At 44.5% G+C, this 15,924-nt stretch overlaps 1 protein-coding gene across 2 annotated transcripts in view; it reads right to left on the bottom strand.

The window, feature by feature from the left end:
* Positions 1-791: 791 nt before the first annotated feature.
* The window catches only part of ENPP4 (ectonucleotide pyrophosphatase/phosphodiesterase 4), a 43,254-nt gene continuing 28,121 nt past the window's right edge, over positions 792-15,924 (bottom strand). For both annotated transcript variants that reach the window (XM_073625245.1, XM_073625246.1), the window contains exons 3-4: positions 13,236-13,409; positions 792-1,813 (exon numbers count right to left, since the gene is read on the bottom strand). In XM_073625245.1, the coding sequence (XP_073481346.1) occupies positions 1,452-1,813; positions 13,236-13,409 (536 nt within the window). In that variant the 3' untranslated portion in view covers positions 792-1,451. The remainder of the gene's footprint in view (positions 1,814-13,235; positions 13,410-15,924) is intronic.

Here is a 15,924-nt window from a genome sequence, read left to right as displayed (position 1 = left end):
GTGTGTGGCCGTTGTGACCCAACTGACATCAATGGGACTTCCTGCACTGCCTTTGACGTAAGCTCTAGTACACGTCGTGTGAACTGAGATTGTACGATATTTATTATGGATTGTACGATATTTTTTATTTTATTTATTTATTGTTTTTAAAGTTGAACTGGATGGACTTGTGTCTTTTTTCAACCTGACTAACTATGTAACGAGGTCTTAGACCAATTCAAAGTTGGCATGCAGAAGTAGGCAGAATGTTCACTTTAAGGTTATGTTAAAGTTCACTGATACTTAGTTATTATAATTACTGCCACACTAAATGATCAGTGTATTAGTCATATAAGTGACAAAAATGAAATTACCCGCAATTTACTACAGCCAAAAACCATTGCACTGATACTTTTGCACCAATTTCAAAAATGTCCCCAATGTTGGAGCCCCAAGAGATATAAGCTAGAGGCCAGTCAGTGATCCAACCCATGAGGATCCACCAAAAGGTGAAATTTAACTTCTGGATGGATGTTACCTCTATGATTCAATTTCAAGGCCCGTGTATATAGCTTATATTACCAAAAGTATTGGGACGCCTGCCTTTACATGCACATGAACTTTACTGGCCTCCAAGTCTTAGTCCGTAGGGTTCAATATAACAACTTCAACTCTTCTGGGAATGCTGTCCACAAGGTTTAGGAGTGTGTCTATGGGAATGTTTGACCATTCTTCCAGAAGTGCATTTGTGAGGTCAGGCACTGATGTTGGACGAGAAGGCCTGGCTCGCAGTCTCTGCTTTAATTCATCCTAAAAGGTGTTCTATTGGGTTGAGGTCAGGACTCTGTGCAGACCAGTCAAGTTCCTCCACCCCAAACTCGCGCATCCATGTCTTTATGGACCTTGCTTTGTACACTGGTGCACAGTCATGTTGGAACAGGAAGGGGCCATCCCCAAACTAGTCCCACAATGTTGGAAGCATGAAATTGTCCAAAATGTCTTGGTATGCTGACGCCTTAAGATTTCCCTTTACTGGAACTAAGGGTCCAAGCCCAACCCATGAAAAACAACCCCACACCATAATCCCCCCCTCCACCAAATGATTTGGACCAGTGCAAAAAGCAAGGCCTATAAAGACAAGGATGAGCAAGTTTGGGAGTCCTGACCTCAACCCGACAGAATACCTTTGGGATGAATGAGAGCGGAGACTGCGAGCCAGGCCCACTTGCACTTCTGGAAGAATGGTCAAACATTCCCATAGACACACTCCTAAACCTTGTGGACAGCCTTCCCAGAAGAGTTGAAGCTGTTATAGCTGTAAAGGGTGGGCCAACTCAATATTGAACTCTACGGACAAAGACTGGGATGCCACTAAAGTTCATGTGCGTGTATAGGCAGGCGTCCCAATACTTTTGTAAATATAGTGTGTATTGCCAAAAGTTCTTTTGTTCCGATGCTCAAATTTTTCTAAATCACTCAATTAAAGGATCGTCGTCATCCTGCAACCTCAGCCGCGTGAACGAACGTCCTGAAGGCAATTTCTTCTTCAACATGATCACAATACAAGTCAAAGTGGTGAACACCATGAGGGTGCCCATCACAATACCAATGGCTTCTGGGACCCGGATGCACCACTGGTCGGTCAACAAACACTTGGTGTTGGAGAGTGATCCATTGTTGGCTTCAGGCTTCAGTCCAAGTATATGGCACATCATGGGGTACACGTCCACACTGTTTATCGAGCCTATCTTATAGTCCTTGTGAAAGGCTGGTCCGTGGGCAGCTAGGAAAGGGTGCATGCTATGGAGGGTGTTGTCATAACCATGGTTTCCCACTGCAATACATAGAAAAAGGTTAACATCAATGTTCCAAAAATCCATAAGAAAAGAGATTCTAAATACACAACCTCTTCACCAATTATTCTTTCCATACACCTATGTTGCTCTAAATCAGGAGTCTCCAAACTTTCTAAACAAAGGACCAGTTTACTGTCCTTCAGACTATGGGGGGCAGGACTGTGGCCAGTGGGAGTAAAAAAAAAAATATGCCACCTGTGGTCAGTAGGAGGAGGAATAGTGCCCCATCGTTGGTGTCATTGGAAGGAATAGTCCCCGCATCCTTGGTGTCAAGGGGGACACCAAGGAATAGTGCCCCATTGTTGGTGTCAGTGGAGTGGAAGGAATGGTGCCCCATCCTTGGTGTCAGTGGAGTGGAAGGAATAGTGCCCCATCCTTGGCGTCAGTGGAGTGGAAGGAATAGTGCCCCATCCTTGGCGTCAGTGGAGTGGAAGGAATAGTGCCCCATCCTTGGCGTCAGTGGAGTGGAAGGAATAGTGCTCCATCCTTGGCATCAGTGGAGTGGAAGGAATGATGCCCCATCCTTGGCGTCAGTGGAGTGGAAGGAATGATGCCCCATCCTTGGCGTCAGTGGAGTGGAAGGAATGATGCCCCATCCTTGGTGTCAGTGGAGTGGAAGGAATGGTGCCCCATCATTGGTGTCAGTAGAAGAAATAGTGCTCCATTGTTGTTGTCATTGGAGGAAATAGTCCCCTCATCCTTGGTGTCAGTAGAAGGAACAGTGCCCCATCGTTGGTGTTAGTAGAAGGAATAGTGCCCCATCGTTGGTGTCAGTAGAAGGAATAGTGCCCCATCGTTGGTGTCAGTAGAAGGAATAGTGCTCCATGGTTGTTGTCATTGGAAGGAAGAGTCCCCCATACTTGGTGTCAGTGGAGTGGGAGGAATAACGCCCCATCGTTGGTGTCAGTGAATGGAATAGTACCCCATTGTTGGTGTCAGTGAAAGGAATAGTACCCCATTGTTGGTGTCAGTGAAAGGAATAGTACCCCATTGTTGGTGTCAGTGAAAGGAATAGTACCCCATCGTTGGTGTCAGTAGAAGGAATAGTGCTCCATGGTTGTTGTCATTGGAAGGAAGAGTCCCCCATCGTTGGTGTCAGTGGAGTGGGAGGAATAGCGCCCCATCGTTGGTGTCAGTGGAAGGAATAGTGCCCCACAAATGGTATCAGTGGAGGGAATAAAGCCCCATTCTTGGTGTCAGTGGAAGAACAGTGCCCCATCGTTTTTGCCAGTGAGAGAAATAGTGCAAGCAAAGTGGTTTGAAAAGCACTGCTCTAAATGAGCCCATTAAAGACTACGTGCATCAATGCCCCGAATGTATTTTCATCCCCATCACAAAATGTCCTGTACAGCAAACATCCTTATTGAATAAATCCAACTATAAATTTAAAAAATACACACAAAGGAAAAGTTCAGTTACATAAACACTTAAGTAATCCCCCACTCATAATAATAAAATATGTCTAAAATAAAAATAAAAATGTATACCATTAAACTAAAAAATAAAAAGGTGTAACATAATTGAACTACGAAGATATGTACAGCTATTTATTCTACTAGCACTTTCATTTTTGTATCGACACTTTCGTTTTCCTAGCTTGGTCCTTTAATCCGTTTTTTCTTTTTTTACAATATAAAGCTTAGACAGATTTTTAATAAATAAACAAATAAATTATTGTGTTTTGAATCAGCATATATTCCTTCTACTGACACCAACGATGGGGCACTATTCCTTCTACTGACACCAACGATGGGGCACTATTCCTTCTACTAACACCAACGATGGGGCACTATTCCTTCTACTAACACCAACGATGGGGCACTATTCCTTCTACTGACACCAACGATGGGGCACTATTCCTTCTACTGACACCAACGATGGGGCACTATTCCTTCCACTGACACCAAGGATGGGGGGACTATTTAATAATCATAATTCTTCCAACTAAAATCTGGTTTTACTTTTAAATATTGTGAAGAAGCCGATATCAAGTTTCTGTCAAGTTTTGATATCTGTCTGTGACCCCCTAGGGCAGATTTTCCCTCACTTCCTGTTCCAGGACAAGAAAGGGGCAGAGTGGTTCTCACCAGGGTATGGGAGGCACAGACAGCAACAAATCCATCAGTAGTTGCAATGCTTCAAATTCTACCAAAAATATTTGACTGTCTTTGTGTCCTAGTTTGAGAAGTTTCTCATTATGTACTGTTCTGATAGGAGGAGCTAAAACGGTGAGGATTTTAACCACTTAAGGACCGAGCCTCTTTCTGAGATTTGTTGTTTACAAGGTAAAAACAGTTTTTTTTGCTAGAAAATTACTTAGAATCCCCAAACATTATACATCTTTTTTCTAACACCCTAGAGAATAAAATGGCGGTCGTTGCAATACTTTCTGTCACACTGTATTTGCGCAGCAGTCTTACAAGCGCATTTTTTTTTTTTTTAAATAATTTTTTGAATTTAAAAATAAGACAACAGTAAAGTTAGCCCAATTTTTTTTATATATTGTGAAAGATAATGTTACGCCGAGTAAATTGATACCCAACATGTCATGCTTCAAAATTGCACTCGCTCGTGGAATGGCAACAAACTTTTAACCTTAACCACTTGACGACCGCCTCACGCCGATGTACGTCGGCAAAGTGGCACGGACAGGCAAAATCACGTACAGGGTACGTGATTTGCCTTCCGCGGGTGGGGGGTCCGATCGGACCCCCCCCCGGTGCCCGAGGCGGTCGTCTTTTGTCCAGCGGCGATCGGTGATGAGGGGGAGACCATCCGTTCGTGGCCCCCCCCTCGCGATCGCCGCCGGCCAATGAGAATCTTCCTTTGCTGCTGTATGCTAAACAGCAGCAAAGGAAATGATGTCATCTCTCCTCGGCTCGGTAATTTCCGTTCCGGCCCGAGGAGAGAAGACATCAATGTGAGTGCACAACACACACACACACACAGTAGAACATGCCAGGCACACAAAACACCCCGACCCCCCCCCGATCGCCCCCCGATCCCCCCCCAATCACCCCCCCCCCCGTCACAAACTGACACCAGCAGTTTTTTTTGTTTTTTGTTTTTTTTTTTTTCTGATTACTGCATAGTGTCAGTTTGTGACAGTTACAGTGTTGGGACAGTTACTGTTACCCCCCTGTAGGTCTAGGGTACCCCCCTAACCCCCCCTAATAAAGTTTTAACCCCTTGATCACCCCCTGTCACCAGTGTCACTAAGCGATCATTTTTCTGATCGCTGTATTAGTGTCGCTGGTGACGCTAGTTAGTGAGGTAAATATTTAGGTTCACCGTCAGCGTTTTATAGCGTCAGGGACCCCCATATACTACCTAATAAATGTTTTAACCCCTTGATTGCCCCCTAGTTAACCCTTTCACCACTGATCACCGTATAACCGTTACGGATGACGCTGGTTAGTTCGTTTATTTTTTATAGTGTCAGGGCACCCGCCGTTTATTACCAAATAAAGGTTTAGCCCCCTGATCGCCCGGCGGTGATATGCGTCGCCCCAGGCAGCGTCAGATTAGCGCCAGTACCGCTAACACCCACGCATGCAGCATACGCCTCCCTTAGTGGTATAGTATCTGATCGGATCAATATCTGATCCGATCAGATCTATACTAGCGTCCCCAGCAGTTTAGGGTTCCCAAAAACGCAGTGTTAGCGGGATCAGCCCAGATACCTGCTAGCACCTGCGTTTTGTGCCTCCGCCCAGCCCACCCAAGTGCAGTATCGATCGATCACTGTCACTTACAAAACACTAAACGCATAACTGCAGCGTTCGCAGAGTCAGGCCTGATCCCTGCGATCGCTAACAGTTTTTTTGGTAGCATTTTGGTGAACTGGCAAGCACCAGCCCCAGGCGTCAGGTTAGCGCCAGTACCGCTAACACCCACGCACGCACCGTACACCTCCCTTAGTGGTATAGTATCTGAACGGATCAATATCTGATCCGATCAGATCTATACTAGCGTCCCCAGCAGTTTAGGGTTCCCAAAAACGCAGTGTTAGCGGAATCAGCCCAGATACCTGCTAGCACCTGCGTTTTGCCCCTCCGCCCGGCCCAGCCCAGCCCACCCAAGTGCAGTATCGATCGATCACTGACACTTACAAAACACTAAACGCATAACTGCAGCGTTCGCAGAGTCAGGCCTGATCCCTGCGATCGCTAACAGTTTTTTTTGTAGCGTTTTGGTGAACTGGCAAACACCAGCCCCAGGCAGCGTCAGGTTAGCGCCAGTACCACTAACACCCACGCACGCAGCATACGCCTCCCTTAGTGGTATAGTATCTGAACGGATCAATATCTGATCCGATCAGATCTATACTAGCGTCACCAGCAGTTTAGGGTTCCCAAAAACGCAGTGTTAGCGGGATCAGCCCAGATACCTGCTAGCACCTGCGTTTTGCCCCTCCGCCCGGCCCAGCCCACCCAAGTGCAGTATCGATCGATCACTGACACTTACAAAACACTAAACGCATAACTGCAGCGTTCGCAGAGTCAGGCCTGATCCCTGCGATCGCTAACAGTTTTTTTGGTAGCGTTTTGGTGAACTGGCAAGTGCCAGCGGCCTAGTACACCCCGGTCGTAGTCAAACCAGCACTGCAGTAACACTTGGTGACGTGGCGAGTCCCATAAGTGCAGTTCAAGCTGGTGAGGTGGCAAGCACAAGTAGTGTCCCGCTGCCACCAAAAAGACAAACACAGGCCCATCGTGCCCATAATGCCCTTCCTGCTGCATTCGCCAATCCTAATTGGGAACCCACCGCTTCTGCAGCGCCCGTACTTCCCCCATTCACATCCCCAACCAAATGCAGTCGGCTGCATGAGAGGCATTTTCTTTATGTCCTCCCGAGTACCCCTACCCAACGAACCCCCCAAAAAAGATGTCGTGTCTGCAGCAAGCGCGGATATAGGCGTGACACCCGCTATTATTGTCCCTCCTGTCCTGACAATCCTGGTCTTTGCATTGGTGAATGTTTTGAACGCTACCATGCACTAGTTGAGTATTAGCGTAGGGTACAGCATTGCACAGACTAGGCACACTTTCACAGGGTCTCCCAAGATGCCATCGCATTTTGAGAGACCCGAACCTGGAACCGGTTACCGTTATAAAAGTTAGTTACAAAAAAAGTGTAAAAAAAAAAAAAAATATGAAATAAAAAAAAATAGTTGTTGTTTTATTGTTCTCTCTCTCTCTATTCTCTCTCTCTATTGTTCTGCTCTTTTTTACTGTATTCTATTCTGCAATGTTTTATTGTTATTGTTATTGTTATTATGTTTTATCATGTTTGTTTTTCAGGTATGTAATTATTTATACTTTACTGTTTACTGTGCTTTATTGTTAACCATTGTTAACCATTTTTTTGTCTTCAGGTACGCCATTCACGACTTTGAGTGGTTATACCAGAATGATGCCTGCAGGTTTAGGTATCATCTTGGTATCATTCTTTTCAGCCAGCGGTCGGCTTTCATGTAAAAGCAATCCTAGCGGCAAATTAGCCTCTAGACTGCTTTTACAAGCCGTGGGAGGGAATGCCCCCCCCCCCCCCCCCACCGTCTTCCGTGTTTTTCTCTGGCTCTCCTGTCTCAACAGGGAACCTGAGAATGCAGCCGGTGATTCAGCCAGCTGACCATAGAGCTGATCAGAGACCAGAGTGGCTCCAAACATCTCTATGGCCTAAGAAACCGGAAGCTACGAGTATTTCATGACTTAGATTTCGCCAGATGTAAATAGCGCCATTGGGAAATTGGGGAAGCATTTTATCACACCGATCTTGGTGTGGTCAGATGCTTTGAGGGCAGAGGAGAGATCTAGGGTCTAATAGACCACAATTTTTTCAAAAAAGAGTACCTGTCACTACCTATTGCTATCATAGGGGATATTTACATTCCCCGAGATAACAATAAAAATGATTAAAAAAAAAAATATGAAAGGAACAGTTTAAAAGTAAGATTAAAAAAGCAAAAAAATAATAAAGAAAAAAAAAACAAAAAAAAAAAACACCCCTGTCGCCCCCTGCTCTCGCGCTAAGGCGAACGCAAGCGGCGGTCTGTCGTCAAACATAAACAGCAATTGCACCATGCATGTGAGGTATCACCGCGAAGGCCAGATCGAGTGCAGTAATTTTTCCAGTAGACCTCCTCTGTAAATCTAAAGTGGTAACCTGTAAAGGCTTTTGAAGGCTTTTAAACATGTATTTATTTTGTTGCCACTGCACGTTTGTGCGCAATTTTAAAGCATGTCATGTTTGGTATCCATGTACTCGGCCTAAGATCATCTTTTTTATTTCATCAAACATTTGGGCAATATAGCGTGTTTTAGTGCATTAAAATTAAAAAAAGTGTGTTTTTTCCCCAAAAAATGCGTTTGAAAAATCGCTGCGCAATTACTGTGTGAAAAAAAAAAATGAAACACCCACCATTTTAATCTGTAGGGCATTTGCTTTAAAAAAATATATAATGTTTGGGGGTTCAAAGTAATTTTTTTGCAAAAAAAAAAAACTTTTTCATGTAAACAATAAGTGTCAGAAAGGGCTTTGTCTTCAAGTGGTTAGAAGAGTGGGTGATGTGTGACATAAGCTTCTAAATGTTGTGCATAAAATGCCAGGACAGTTCAAAACCCCCCCAAATGACCCCATTTTGGAAAGTAGACACCCCAAGCTATTTGCTGAGAGGCATGTCGAGTCCATGGAATATTTTATATTGCGACACAAGTTGCGGGAAAGAGACAAATTTTTTTTTTTTTTTTTTTTTTTTTGCACAAAGTTGTCACTAAATGATATATTGCTCAAACATGCCATGGAAATATGTGAAATTACACCCCAAAATACATTCTGCTGCTTCTCCTGAGTACGGGGATACCACATGTGTGAGACTTTTTGGGAGCCTAGCCGCGTACGGGACCCCGAAAACCAAGCACCGCCTTCAGGCTTTCTAAGGGCGTGAATTTTTGATTTCACTCTTCACTGCCTATCACAGTTTCGGAGGCCATGGAATGCCCAGGTGGCACAAAACCCCCACAAATGACCCCATTTTGGAAAGTAGACACCCCAAGCTATTTGCTGAGAGGTATAGTGAGTATTTTGCAGACCTCACTTTTTGTCACAAAGTTTTGAAAATTGAAAAAAGAAAAAAAAAAAATGTTTTTTCTTGTCTTTCTTCATTTTCAAAAACAAATGAGAGCTGCAAAATACTCACCATGCCTTTCAGCAAATAGCTTGGGGTGTCTACTTTCCAAAATGGGGTCATTTGGGGGGGTTTTGTGCCACCTGGGCATTCCATGGCCTCCGAAACTGTGATAGGCAGTAAAGAGTGAAATCAAAAATTTTCACCCTTAGAAATCCTGAAGGCAGTGATTGGTTTTCGGGGTCCAGTACGCGGCTAGGCTCCCAAAAAGTCCCACACATGTGGTATCCCCATACTCAGGAGAAGCAGCTAAATGTATTTTGGGGTGCAATTCCACATATGCCCATGGCCTGTGTGAGCAATATATCATTTAGTGACAACTTTATGAAAAAAAAAAAAAAAAAAAAAAAAAAAGTGTCACTTTCCCGCAACTTGTGTCAAAATATAAAATATTCCATGGACTCAATATGCCTCTCAGCAAATAGCTTGGGGTGTCTACTTTCCAAAATGGGGTCATTTTGGGGGGTTTTGTGCCACCTGGGCATTCCATGGCCTCCGAAACTGTGATAGGCAGTGAAGAGTGAAAGCAAAAATTTACACCCTTAGAAATCCTGAAGGCGGTGATTGGTTTTCGGGGCCCCGTACGCGGCTAGGCTCCCAAAAAGTCCCACACATGTGGTATCCCCATACTCAGGAGAAGCAGCTAAATGTATTTTGGGGTGCAATTCCACATAGGCCCATGGCCTGTGTGAGCAATATATCATTTAGTGACGACTTTTTGTAAATATTTTTTTTTTTTTTTTTTTTTGTCATTTTTCAATCACTTGGGACAAAAAAAATAAATATTCAATGGGTTCAACATGCCTCTCAGCAATTTCCTTGGGGTGTCTACTTTCCAAAATGGGGTCATTTGGGGGGGTTTTGTACTGCCCTGCCATTTTAGCACCTCAAGAAATGAGATAGGCAGTCATAAACTAAAAGCTGTGTAAATTCCAGAAAATGTACCCTAGTTTGTAGACGCTATAACTTTTGCGCAAACCAATAAATATACGCTTATTGACATTTTTTTTACCAAAGACATGTGGCCGAATACATTTTGGCCTAAATGTATGACTAAAATTTAGTTTATTGGATTTTTTTTATAACAAAAAGTAGAAAATATCATTTTTTTTCAAAATTTTCGGTCTTTTTCCGTTTATAGCGCAAAAAATAAAAACCGCAGAGGTGATCAAATACCATCAAAAGAAAGCTCTATTTGTGGGAAGAAAAGGACGCAAATTTCGTTTGGGTACAGCATTGCATGACCGCGCAATTAGCAGTTAAAGCGACGCAGTGCCAAATTGGAAAAAGACCTCTGGTCCTTAGGCAGCATAATGGTCCGGGGCTCAAGTGGTTAAAAATCTCCATAGGCGATGTTTAAAAAATTCTACAGGTTGCATGTTTTGAGTGACAGAGAAGGTCTAGGGCTAAAAAAATTGCGCTCGCTCTACCGATCGCAGTGATACCTCACATGTGTGGTTTGAACACCGTTTTCATATGCAGGCGCTACTCAAGTATGTGTTCGCTTCTGCACGCGAGCTAGTCAGGACGGGGCACGTTTAAATTTTTTTTATTTATTTCTTATTTATTTTACCCTTTTTTTTTTACACTGTTTTCTTTTTTTTTTTTAAATTGTGTCACTTTTATTCCTATTACAAGGAATGCAAACATCCTTTGTAATAGAAAAAAAAAAGCATGAAAGAACCTCCTAAATATATGAGATCTGGGGTCAAAAGGACCTCAGATCGCATATTTACACTAAAATGCATTAAAAAACAAAAAAAGTCATTTAAAAAAAAAAAAAAAAAAAAAGGTTCCCTTAAGAGCTATGGGCAGAAGTGACGTGGCTTCCGCCCTGCAATGATATGGAGACGGGTGGGGGCCATTTTCCCCTCACTCCATGTCAGGTCCTCCAATAAGGACCTGATCGCTGCCGACGGCTCCGGTAAGCGGCGGAGGGCACTGGAGCGCGGCGGGAGGGGCCCCTCTCCTGCCGCCGATAAAAGTGATCTTGCGGGGAATCCACTGCTGAGACCACTTTTATCTCAAACCGAAGAGGATACCGGGGTTATGCCAGCTAGCTGCTGCCATAACGATATCCTCCTTCAAACAGCCGACATATAACGATGGTCGGCGGTCCGGAAATGGTTAAAGTGAATTGGTATCCTTATTTTCCAAAAACAATCCATACACATCTACTACTTAATGGCCCTGTAACCTCTCCTTTTCCCTTTACTTCTGTTTGTTTGGAAAGAGCCATGCAAGATAGCTGTGGCCATGGGCAGAAATCCCATAGTCCATTTCAGGAACGAGCAAGAGAGGGTGGCTACGTTCCTACAGTGGGACCCTGGAGAAGGAACGGAGCCACCCTCTAGGAAGTCCATTTACAGCAGCAAGAAAAAAAAAAAAAAAAGTGTTCAGATTTGGAGGCTGAGAGCAATAGAAGGCGGTGGCGGCCCGTCCATAGGGGGCGCCTGGGCGCCACCCACCCCCCACCCCCCCTCCAGGCAGCAAAAAAAAAACTAAAAATAATAAAAAAAAAAATTTTTTTTTATTACTGGCCCTTTAAGAAAAAAAAAAAAAAAAAAAGGAAAAAAAGGTCCTTAAGTGCACTGTGTTCGGACGCCGGACACAGTGCGACGCCGGACACAGTGCACTTATGGGAAGCGCCACGTCTATGCAATCACGAGATTGCAGACGTGGCGCTGCATTTGCGAGCGTTTAGCCCGCCTTGTGCCGTTTTCTGAAGCGCCGAGTGGCTTCCGTCCGGCCATAGTAATACATACTACAGGCGCCGGGCGGAAGCTACTCGGCACTTCAGATTTGATTGACATCTGCCCTGAGTCAGATGTCACTTCCTGCTTCGCTCTCTCATTGCGCCCGAGAGAGGAAACAGGAAGAATACTGGTGCCAGTGTGAGGAGGACACCGCAGGAGACCCAAGGTAAGTACCGCTGTGTGGAGAATGGGGGGGACAGAGGCTACATTTGGGGGGACAGAGGCCGCATTTGGGGGGGGGGGGACAGAGGCTGCATTTTGGGGGGGGATAGAGGCTGCATTTGGGGGGGGGGCAGAGGCTGCATTTGGGGGGGGGGCAGAGGCTGCATTTGGGGGGGGGGGGGGAGACAGAGGCTGCATTTTAGGGGGGGGGATAGAGGCTGCATTTTGGGGGGGACAGAGGCTGCATTCTGGGGGGGGACAGAGGCTGCATTCTGGGGGGGGGGCAGAGGCTGTATTTGGGGGGGACAGAGGCTGTATTTGGGGGGGGGACAGAGGCTGCATTTTGGAGGGGACAGAGGCTGCATTTGAGGGGGGCAGAGGCTTCATTGGGGGGGGGACAGAGGCTGCATTTGGGGGGACAGAGGCTGCATTTAATGGGACACAGGCATGCTGCATTTGGGGGGGACAGAGGCTGCATTTGGGAGAACAGAGGCTGCATTTAATGGGAACAGAGGCTGCATGTAATGGGACACAGGCATGCTGCATTTGGGGGGGGGGGGGCAGGGGGGGACAGAGGCTGCATTTGGGGGGGGGGACAGAGGCTGCATTTGGGGGGGGACGACAGAGGCTGCATTTGGGGAGACAGAGGCTGCATTTGGGGGGACAGAGGCTGCATTTGGGGGGACAGAGGCTGCATTTGGGGGGACAGAGGCTGCATTTGGGGGGACACAGGCTGCATGTAAGGAGGGACTCCGCTGGGGGCACCTGATGTAAGGACATACTGCTGGGGATGCCTGATGGCATCTGGTTGTAGGCGACGTGGCTAGTGACACACTCGGGGCTCCCACTGATTCTGTATTATGGTGAGTTGAATGATTTAATTTTATATTACAATGTAATAATAGAAATAATGCGCTTCAATCATCCTGACACCATAACAACCATGGTGCCGGGATGATTGAAGTGCTAACACCAGTTGTTTGGAGTATCTTTATCTGCTGACTGTTAAACTTTCTAGAATACACATATTTCTATTGTTGTGTAGGATCTGGGCCTGCTGTCCCTCTCTCCCTCTCCCTCCATCCCTCGTTCATCTCAGACGCTAACCACACCACCTTAGAGCCACACCCACTATTTCGCTGAAACCATGCCCATTTTCACCAAGTGGGAGGGGTCAAAAAGGAAGGGCAGGGTCTGGCGCCCCCCCATCCTAAATCTTCACCAGCCGCCATTGATAGAAGGGATTTTTCTCTACAATACATACCAGTTCAACCAGATTTTAGTGTCACTTACAGGTTATGTTGGATGATCCATTCTGCACTATTGTCCATCCTTCATCGGCCACCAGGATGATGGGTTGGATCCGGCTGTTGTGCTTGTAGTGATAATGATCTGGGATCTGCTCCTTCAGGTAGACTTTCATGTGACTACTGCAGTTCTTTAGTAGATTGTACACATAATTGATGTCTGTGGGAAAAGAACAGATACATCCTCAAAGAAGGCTCCTCAATACATCCTCATAGAAGGCTCCTCAATACATCCTCATAGAAGGCTCCTCAATACATCCTCATAGAAGGCTCCTCAATACATCCTCATAGAAGGCTCCTCAATACATCCTCATAGAAGGATCCTCAATACATCCTCATAGAAGGATCCTCAATACATCCTCATAGAAGGCTCCTCAATACATCCTCATAGAAGGCTCCTCAATACATCCTCATAGAAGGATCCTCAATACATCCTCATAGAAGGCTCCTCAATACATCCTCATAGAAGGATCCTCAATACATCCTCATAGAAGGATCCTCAATACATCCTCATAGAAGGATCCTCAATACATCCTCAATCCAGTATTATTATGAGTGCTAGGTGTCACATATACACTGCTGGTTATCCAGGTCCCAGCGAGGAAACGCCTATATGCGGCCCCTCGGAGGGTGGGCTTGAAAGCAGAGAAGCCGCATTTATGTGTCCCTATGCAGGGTGGATATAAATCAATTATTTATTTATTTATTTTTAAAGAAAAAATTTATTTTTTTTATTTAAATCAGATTTTTTTTTTCATTTAAATCGATTTTTTGATTTTTAATCAAATTTATTTTAATAAAATGCTTTTGGAGTAAAAATCAATTTAAAGATACTGTAGGCTTTTATTTAAGATACATTAATAATTTAGTTTATTCACCATGAAATGGAGCTTAGTTTTGTAGCATGAGGCTGTATGTTCTGCAATATTTACATTTTTGGTAAACTCATTCAATGAATCCAAGCTCTGCAAGCTGAGATAACAAGCACTGCATTGATGCATTGACACAATTTCACAGTAACCATGAGATAAAACAAAGTTCGGGAATATTCCTTTATCTCATTCTTTTGCAAATCTATGTACACTACAAACTGTATGATTGAATCGGTTCTGATATCGCTGTTTTACTAACCTGACAGCTTATTATTCTAAATAGGAAACCTTCATTTTGTTTGCAAATATTAAGAATTCTAACTACCAGCAAGAATAAGTCCTTATATTTAAAGAGCACCTGTCATTTCAGATCCATCATGGCAGCACCCATTAGCGGGCATCCACTCACCTGCTGCCGCCACGTTCCTCACCTTGTTGTGTTGCTGCCGCATCACCAGCCGTCCCATTAAAGTGAATGACACTGTCAGTGAGTCAACAAGCGGGTAAGAGGAGGAGCCACTGCAGGGCAGATGAATTATGATTTAAATTGAGTTGATTTAAATCAAGCTTTTTTATTAGTGATTTATATCGTGATTTAGATCGACTTGATTTAAAGCAAATCTTCCCTATGTAAACACATTTCTGTGCTGAGAGCGCGTTCCCGGCACACTAAGCGCAATCATGTGACCACTGTGACTGCCAATCACAGCAGTCACATGCCCGGAATGCCCACCTTCCGCCTCCCGACATTTAGAACCTCTTAATGGGCCAGGAAGTGCCTGTGAGAAGGAGTTAAACATTTTGGAATCCCTATTTTTACAGTTTCTATTGAACTTGGCTTACTTTAACGTTTTCGCTGCCAGATCATTTTTTTTTGCACGCGTTTAAAAAATTATTTTTGGCCTGAAGATTACACAAAACCCCCCAAACATTATACAAAGCCTTGAAAAAGTATTCATACCCTTTGAAATTTTCTACATTTTGTCATGTTACAACCAAAAACATAAAATGTATTTTATTGGGATTTTATGTGATCGACACAAAGTGGCACATAATTGTGAAGTGGAAGGAAAATGATTAATGGTTTAACATTTTTTACAAATAAATATGTGAAAAGTGTGGGGTACATTTGTATTCAGCCCCCCTGAGTCAATACTTTGTAGAACCACCTTTCACTGCAATCACAGCTGCAAGTCTTTTTGGGGATGTCTCTACCAGCTTTCAACATCTAGAGAGTGACATTTTTGCCCATTCTTTCTTGCAAAATAGCTCAAGCTCTGTCAGATTGGATGGAGAGCTTCTGTGAACAGCAATTTTCAAGTCTTACCACAGATTCTCAATTGGATTTAGGTCTGGACTTTGACTGGGCCATTCTAACACATGAATATGCTTTGATCTAAACCATTCCATTGTAGCTCTGGCTGTATGTTTGGGGTCGTTGTCCTGGTGGAAGGTGAACCTCCGCCCCAGTCTCAAGTCTTTTGCAGACTCTAACAGGTTTTCTTCTAAGATTGCCCTGTATTTGGCTTCATCCATCTCCACATTTACTCTGACCAGTTTCCCTGTCCCTGCTAAAGAAATGGGGTGGCACAGTGGTGTAGTGGGTAGCACTCTCGACACTACCTGCCTGGAGTTTGCATGTTCTCCCTGTGCCTGCGTGGGTTTTCTCCCACACTCCAAAGACATGCTGGTAGGTTCATTGACTTCTGTCCAAAATTGGCCCTAGTATATGGGTGTGAGTTGGGGACCTTGGACTGTGGGCTCCTTGAGGGTAGGGACCGATGTGAGTGTGCTATGTATGTG

Source organism: Aquarana catesbeiana, linkage group LG04, assembly GCF_042186555.1.
Source record: "Aquarana catesbeiana isolate 2022-GZ linkage group LG04, ASM4218655v1, whole genome shotgun sequence".
Lineage (NCBI taxonomy): Eukaryota > Metazoa > Chordata > Amphibia > Anura > Ranidae > Aquarana > Aquarana catesbeiana.
Note: the sequence above shows the minus strand (reverse complement) of the source record. Positions and strands in the feature narration are given on the sequence as shown.